At 38.3% G+C, this 8,703-nt stretch overlaps 1 protein-coding gene across 1 annotated transcript; it reads right to left on the reverse strand.

The window, feature by feature from the left end:
• Positions 1–2,922: 2,922 nt before the first annotated feature.
• On the reverse strand, positions 2,923–8,005 carry pitpnbl (phosphatidylinositol transfer protein, beta, like). Its single transcript, XM_026997907.2, has 11 exons — positions 7,934–8,005; positions 7,407–7,437; positions 7,006–7,151; positions 6,605–6,696; positions 6,076–6,083; positions 5,827–5,901; positions 5,652–5,735; positions 5,069–5,146; positions 4,801–4,908; positions 4,440–4,562; positions 2,923–3,862 (listed from the first exon to the last, which is right to left on the reverse strand). The coding sequence occupies exons 1-11, from the start codon at positions 7,951–7,953 to the stop codon at positions 3,815–3,817; spliced, it is 813 nt and encodes a 270-aa protein (XP_026853708.1). The 5' UTR covers positions 7,954–8,005; the 3' UTR covers positions 2,923–3,814.
• Between the last annotated feature and the right edge of the window lie 698 nt (positions 8,006–8,703).

Consider the following 8,703-nt stretch of genomic DNA (forward strand, 5'->3'; position numbering starts at 1 on the left):
CAGATGTACCAGGAAATCTCTCAGCAAGAGACTGAACTATCTCTTCTTTCAGAACATGAACAGGCACAGTTAAGACATTTGTAAAATCTAAGGAAAATTCAGATGAAATCTAGATGATGTAAGTGGCATGAAATCTTGACCTGATCTTGGCTTGCTAGTGACAGGGGCACATTTTTAAAGGAAGTGGTGTGTTGCACAGTCTGGTTATCACATTCAATCAGCCTCAAAATGCATAGTCCATACAACAAGAGGGCAAACCCTCCAGTCCTTTGGGGCTATATATGTTTCAGCAGCAGGTTCACACCAGGGATGAGTTCTTGATATTGTAGTTTTGTCTTCTGTCACTGTATGTCAGAGTAACCTTAACCTCAGCAATGTCTTTTAATTCAAGTATGATCTGCCATGCCATTTCTCCCTCAGGAGCACAATTTTGAACAGCAATAGCATTCAAATAACAATTTTCACAGGTGTTCCCACCTATTGTGTCCTTAATAGAAAATGTGCACGGGATTAGATGTGGTTTATTTGTCTTGTCTACTGACTAATAAAGGAAAACGAGGATTGCTTCATTGTGTTATTCAAGACTGAACAATTTCTTGGAAATCAGCAATGTCCAACAATAGACTAACTCTACCGGTACTATGACCTGTGTAATGTCTGGAGATAGCCTGTAATTATATTGAAGACACTTTTGTGAGAATGCAATCAGTTTCACTCCAGAGCAGTTTTCATCACTCTGAGCTTTCCCAAGTCATGTTAATCCCGTGTCCTAACACTGAAGGCACCCGACTCAATCTCCTTTGGATGTCTGATCTTGATACTGCAAATGTACTTGCCTGAAAAGCTCTCAGTAAAACCCGCCAAACACCAAGCAGCAAGGTTATCCACCATCACTGGTTGAATTGTGCCCTTCTGAAATCTACCAAGAAATGAAGCAAAAACATTATATTGCTCAAGAGCTTTTAAATGCTGAACAAGAGCATCTAAGACACAGAGATAATCATTTCTCTTCACATCCTCACTCTTACACAAGATTGCCAAGTAAATAGAAAACACCAGTGAATGTGACCCTGCAGGAAAAAGTTACCCAGAACCCCATGCACTGCAAAAAGTTTGCTTTCTTCTTGAAGTTCCTAGAGGATTACAAACCTCAAACTCATCTATATACAGAGTTAATAAAAATCTCAACTTTGTGCCTGATAAAAACCAATAAGCACCATTCTAATAAGCAACATTTTAAAAACATTTGTATGCATTTTGCTTAGCTGGTACCCTATTATTCTTCTGTGCTCTGTGGAAATTAACCGCATAGTCCACAGTATCAGCAGTGGCTATTTGTTACCACAGGCTTCTCATTTATGAGACCATGTTTCTGAAATACTTCAAGGACATTGACAGATATTACCTCATGGTAGCAGGCCACTTGAACATGTGCAATATGCTCGAACTTGAGCAAGGATTCATCTTAATTTCTGTTTCTTCAATATGTTATTACCGATGGTGTCACTGCCACTTGATCATTAACCGACGGATGCAACTGTAGCATCATGACGACCCACCAGTGGTTCAAGCCACACCTGGCTTGAAATCTTTCACTGTGTGAGGGATGCGGTTTCTGTTCTCGTTAGTGAAAAACGTTCTGTATATATTTGTTTGGAAATTATACTCCTTAAGCATACAGGTGTCCATTTCATTACTTGTAAGGTGAGTGCTTGTGTGGCCAAAATAATCCTTCTCTGTAGTGAAGTTGATAATTGTACACAAATGACATATGAAGGCTGAACATTTCAAGCAAAGGCTCATAAAAATAGGAACGTGAAAAGGGAGGGAGGGAAGGAGGGAGGGAGGGAAAGAAGGAAGAAAAAAAAAGAAAATCTGATTCTGCTGTGTCTGCTAAATGCAGAGCCACACTGTCTGCTGACATCAGTGCTATGCCTGCCGGAGCTCACCCAGAGAGACACACTGGTGTGGCCAGTTGTTCTGCTTGGAGAGATAGACAGGAAATTGACCTAAATTAAAACCATCTGCCTTTAATCTGTAGACTATACTGTGCACATCACCAAAAGTGAGCCAAATCAGTATTTCATTTAATCTGGAAATATAACAGAGCAAATTCAAAAAAATTTTTTTTACCCAATTCCACAAATCCTCATGTGGAGAAAGTGAATGTGTTGGTACATGCACGTGTATGCCAATTTACCAGTGAGACAGAGGCAAATGAGAAAAAGGCTAGATTGAAAAACTACCCACAATGAAAATCATCTCACTGTTCTGTCCCATTATTTTCATTACTGCTAAAAAATGTAAAATGTATTTTATGAAATGCAATTAAATGTATTGATGTGGTATACTAACCTATTGTAATTATTGATGAAAGATGTTTCCTAACTACCAAGCCAATAATAACAGCCATCAAATCACTTTGATCCAAACAAATCTCTGTGCAAGTGATAACTGACATTCAGTCAGTGATGATTATATCCTTTACTTACTCCTGTGGGTTGGTGGCTACATAGTATGTGGTTATCTGTTTAAGATATAAAACAATGTACCCTAATTTAAGGTAGGAGTGAATTCACAGCATGATTCTCTTCTATTACAATATAATTTTAATATGAGACAATTAAGTAGGCTTGTGAAATGTAAGGCACTTGCCTTTAAAATCTTAAAATTCCTTAAAATTATAGTAAAGAGGTTATCCTGAAATGTTTTAAAATGTACAAAAACTCCATACCATTAGTCAAGCCACCAATGTTATGTGAAAAACAATCAAATCAATCAATCACCTTCAATTCAGCAAGATTAAATATTACTTGACAAATCTGTGTATGTATATATATATATATATATATATACACATACATACATACAAACACACACACACACACATCATACAGGAATCAATGACACAGGCAGCTCATGATAATCATATGTTTTTTTTTTTATTTTGTTGTTACATTATTGTAAATCGAACTTGGCTCCAAAAGTTCTGGGCTGTCTAAGCCCAGTGGGGAGGCGTGGCCTGCCATGTGTCAGTCAAAAGTAGGAGAGGCTTCACGGGTCTTGCAGTCAAGTTAAAAACAGTCTCATCCACACAACTCCCAGCACAGAGGGCACTCACACTGTATGAAGCCATCAGTGTAGAGCCAAAAAGAAGCTCCGTCCATCGTGCTTTGAGTTTCATGAGGATAACAGGCATTCTTTAGAATTTTTTTTCAATGATTTGTGCATTCTTTATTATACATGTCCTTCTCTTGTAGCGTACAGTAGGTTTTCGCTGAGAATTTCTCAATCAATTTTAAGTGTAGTAACAAGTAAATGACTTAGTTATGTATTCATGGTTGAAATTCATGTTTAGTGAAATGCGTCCCCAAACCATTTGTAAAACTTAGCTGTCTTTAGGACTCCACTGGCACACTCAGTAAAAAGCTGATGGTTGCAAAATGAACCAAAAACTTAAAAAAAAGAGAAAAAGTTATAATACTTAATTATAAAAAAAAATGCTGACATTACTTAACACGCTTTAAGTAAAATCTCCAAAGATTTGGCAGCAAATGATGAGGTTCCGATCCAAACTGCATTAATACCAATACACGCGCACATTTTCTATACACACACATACAAACGTGTGCACACATACACAAATGCACACTCTTTCGCACATGATAATGGACACTTCCTGGGTAAGAAATGACAGTTTCCTGTTGGAAGGGCTTGGTGAGGTGGCACATTGCGATTGGCCATGTGAGGACTGCAGGAGGTAAAACAAAAAGGTAGCCCCGGTTTTTCTTTGCATTCCTTGCTCATTCCTGATCTAGTCATCTCCTGCCTTCATTCCTCTCACTGATCCCTCATTGCGCATCTGCAAAGGAGACATTTTTCACATACTCATACGTATTTTCCATCCATCCTTTTTATGCAAAATTTAGAAAATGTGCAAAAAACATTTAATGTAAAAAGGCCCTATATATCAAGAAAAATAAAACAACTGAAGCTACTTTGCACAAAACAAAGACTGCTAGGCTACACAGGTTACACCTAAACAAAGTAAGTCATCTTGAAACTTTTTACATAATGATAAATGGAAACACAACTACATTTATATTCTTAATCTGTTTGTTTTCAGAAATATATCAATAATAAAATAAATACAAATAAATCAAATAATAAATATGCATTTGAATAGAAACCCAATGAGTAAACACTATCTATGGTGACTTCGGTGTGCTATGCAATATATTAAAAACAAACTAGTGAACCCTTGATATGAAAGTGAAATGTTGAATTGAATTTCGTTGATCTAATTGTTTAAATTATTTACAATCATTATTTTCCACTTATCATTGCAATACTGAAGGCAGACCTGTGCACTTATTAGGGTGTACTAAAGGCTGTGATGCATCTGGCATGTGCTTTACAGAGTCCAGGGGGTGACACACCTGGTCTAGTTCCCGCTGCGTCTCCTCCTCCATCTTGCGGATATCGTCCATGGTCAGGTCCACCCAGCGGTCCAGCCAGCAAAAGAGCTGCCGATGGAAATTAGTGAAGAGCCTCTTCTCTTGCTGTTCATACAGATAGAGAGACAGGGAGAAAGAGAAAGATAAAGAGAGCGAGAGAGAGACCAAATCACAACTGTGCTCTAAAAGGGAGATATTGCATTTATCTTAGAATCAATCAGTCTTGCATGAGCTGGATGTCACAAGTCAAAATTAAAAAACAACCAGACATGAGTAAGTATAACAGCCGGAGTGACAAAGAGAGGATATGAGAAAGCAAAAGATGGCCTATCATGGTGCTTACCTTGTGAATAAAGTTCTCCACACGCCCCTGCAGACCCCACCAGCGGAAGTGCACCGTCACTAGCTTGTATGCAGTCATATAGGGACAATTACTGTTGTGAAGCTCCTTCTATACAGGTACAGAGGGAGGGACAGTGAGTGAGAAAATGAAACCAAAAAAAAGAAGGCAGTGCATGAACTTTGACTGGCATGGTAATCCTGACAATATTTAGGGTGTGTGTGTGTGCGCGCACATCTGTAATGAATGAGGAGTTGGTGTGAAGATGTACCTTCCATCCTGGTCCCAATGGTCCCCTACCAGTTTTCTCAGAGTGGAAGAGGGCAGGGTCCTCTTCTGGTTTATAGTCCTGAAAGACAAATTCTGAACCATTACCTTAATTGTTCTTAGATTTCTAAAGTCCTGACATTTCTACAGTCCTGAACCATTACCTTAACTGTTCATAGATTTTTTTGTGTAGGCTTGGTATACTTACAATGGGTCATATTAATGTAAGAACAATAAGAATCAATATGACATTTCATTTAACTACTGACAATCACATGATTTAGGATCAAATCAGTCAATTTGCAAACAAAGAAACAATCAAATGTTTTCGGTAAAGATTTAGGCTATATGTTCATCTACCGTTCTGACACCCTCACTTCTTACATTCTCACTTCTGTCCTTCACTCCTTGTCTGTAGTGACATTTTGTGACTTGTAACCAGTAAAACATCCCCTTCCACTATTGCAAATTGACTCACTTTCTGACCTAGAACATAACAATAAGATGTATCTTAAGAAACTTTTCTAGTAAATGACATTGTCAGTTTGTACTTTGTAAGACCGCCCACGTGATGTCTCATCACTTACCACATCATCCACCTGAGAGCGATCTGCGATATCAATGGGCACTACCTCAGTCTCCTCCCACTCCTCAGAGGGCAGACTGTGGGGCTGTAATGCAAAGAAATATATACAGAACAAACCTAAATATGATTTTGCCAAATACTAAGCCCTTAAAAAGTATCTGCCAGCGCTGACTTACATTATCACTTGTTCCCATGTCTGGTTTGTGCCATGTCTCAATCTTAATGAAAAAGTCATCTTTCATGTACTCATTCTGGGGAAAAAGGATAAACTGCATTACAACTTGTGACATTTTGAATTTGATTTTAATAACTGGTGGAAACATGTAGTAGTTATCCTATTACTAACACATTGATGTGCCACTAATATGCACACGTGATAAATGTTTCAATGCTAAAAAGAACAAAAATAAATAAATCACACTCACTGTAACAACTGCAGCATTACCATATGAATCCAATGGAGGAGCAAATGAGGAAAGAAGAGAGAAGACGCAGTTGGAAATGACACTAGTTTCAGAAGGAAAAAAATAAAAACTTACTGACATGTATACAGAATGTTTGATCCTCAGAGCTGGAATGAATATAAAACCCATGTTTCTTCCCCAAGAACTGGAAGTAATTGTTCCTGTATGGTTTACACTCAAAACTCCCTTATGGATTAAAACTCTCTAATAGGTTAGGAAAAAATAGGCCCCAAATAGAGGCAGTAATAACACTAACAATATTTTCATGTGTACCTCTGACTAACAACTAAACATAACTCAGTGTAATGGGAGAGTCTGTGTTTCAGAGTTGCTTTACTCTGGTGTGATTAATTTGTTATCCATATTCCAAGTTTGTACCATACAATTGTATTGTCAACAAATATCCTTACTAATATTCAGACAGAAGCTTTTAATGCATATATACATACATATACATATATTAAAATATTGGTCATTTTAAGGTACTGACTGGTGCGGCAGTAGGGATAGGCATTCCATGCTTTCTCATGAAAGACCAGAGCTCCTTCTGGGGCAAACATCTGAATGAAGCTGGGCACCTTGCTACAAAGGAGAAGACAACTGCATAATCAGTCACTTTGCAGATAACATATCTGATGAAGTAGTGCATGTGACCGGTGATGCAAATGACAGCAGGTAGGATCATCTAAATTCATGTGAGAACACGGTACAATATACTGCATTCTTTAGCCAAGAAGCATGCTGCTACCACCATGTGAAACGTACATCAAGGGACTAACTTCCTAACTAGGACTAAAAGGGCTTCAGTTGCAATACATCTTATGTTTATCAATTACCATATCCAGTGGCAGTTCAAATCCAGCCAGGAGATGGGCGAAAAAGCCCATGTACCTGTGTATGTGGTAGATTTTGTGGGTGTACTGGCCCTTTTCCCCTTCTTTCTCGTATGGTTCGTTTCGAAGGACTTCGATCCCTTCTCCCCCTCCAGTGTTGTTCTTACTGGCCTCTGCAACTGAGTACAGTTGGCCAACCTGGTACTGGGGAAGAGGGATGAACTACGTAAGTAACTAGAAGCAACTATCAACTAACACACATAGGAGTCAAATATTTGATGTATTGTGTATTAAATATTCCACGATGGAACAATGCATGCGAAAATTAGGCTGTTATACCAGTACACTACTAAACAACACAGAACTGGTTAGGATAACTAACGTAATTTGCGCGCTGACTGTCACAAAAGGACTAAAGGGTTTAGCTTAATCGGTATTACATTTCCGAATTGAACTTACCTCTTCTACTGAACATGGTAATACCACTTGGCTGAAAAAGACGTGAGAAGAAACATCATGCGCAACGTAAACATTATGTTACGTGGATAATTGACGTAACGTTAGCTATAGACATCACTGCTTAGCTAACCTAGCTAGCTAACACCGGACACTCCAACGCCTCACTCCATAACGGGCGTGAACCAGCAATCCATTCCGTTAGTTTGCTTACCAAGCTATTCGTTTCACTGGCAATTAGAAGCGTAATATGCGACGTATAGTTTAGAAAAAAAATAATAAACTGGCCTTTTCGACATATGTTTACCGGCGGACGATACGTCGCTAGCTAAATCAAACACAGACGACTCGCTAACTCGCTAACTTTAGCCAGCTAATGCTAGCGCAGGACAGATATGTACGCTACTTCACTCACCGACTTCAATCACTGAATGGCAGTGAGGGACTGTAAATGAAAAACAGAATCTACCTCTATCAAAGCCAATCGGTTTATATGACCACAAAACCGTTATACAATAATGGTTACTCACTATTCTTTGATGAGTACCATCCCGAACCTGCACAGAACGGTACATTCAACAACAGATTTCGGTCGGCGGAAATTGGACTAGCGCGTTTGATGCGTCATCAGGGAAGTGAGGGACTTGGTAAGCGGTCTAAGAGAGTAGCCATTTTGGGAAGGTACTCATTCCCTTCAAGCACAGACACGTAGCGTCAATTTACAGTAATTCCATGGCATCACACAAAAGCATTGTGCTATGCAATCCAATCATGGCTATATATCTTAACGTTTATAAAGTAATATCATATCACAGATTTAATATCGGAATCTGTTTGGGGTTTTTTTCAGGTAGGACGAATTTGTTTTGGTTAATGCACATATAGCATACTAAACGTAATGACTAGACACACAGGAGTATTTACATAAATAAGTATAAAACAAGTATAATAGAACAGATTTGAAATGTGAATGTGAGCAGAGTCTGAAAAATCACATGATACACAAATGTCAGGGTTTAATCCAACAGCAGAATTTTGATGTTCAATTCATGGCTTGTACTTAAAAATAATAAATTGACTTTCATTAAGAAGACGGATAAAAACAATAATACTAACGGACCGATTGCTCCTCCTGCCTGTTTAAACCGCAAGAACGTTGTCACTTTACCCAGTGATTTGAAATTAACTTCTCTGGAAAGATCTGTCCTATCAAAAGGTATAAGTATGTAGTCTTATATTTTAGTAGGTCTAACATTTAAGACTACATGCTTATTTATACACACGTCATGATGCTAGTGGA

Source organism: Electrophorus electricus, chromosome 1, assembly GCF_013358815.1.
Source record: "Electrophorus electricus isolate fEleEle1 chromosome 1, fEleEle1.pri, whole genome shotgun sequence".
Lineage (NCBI taxonomy): Eukaryota > Metazoa > Chordata > Actinopteri > Gymnotiformes > Gymnotidae > Electrophorus > Electrophorus electricus.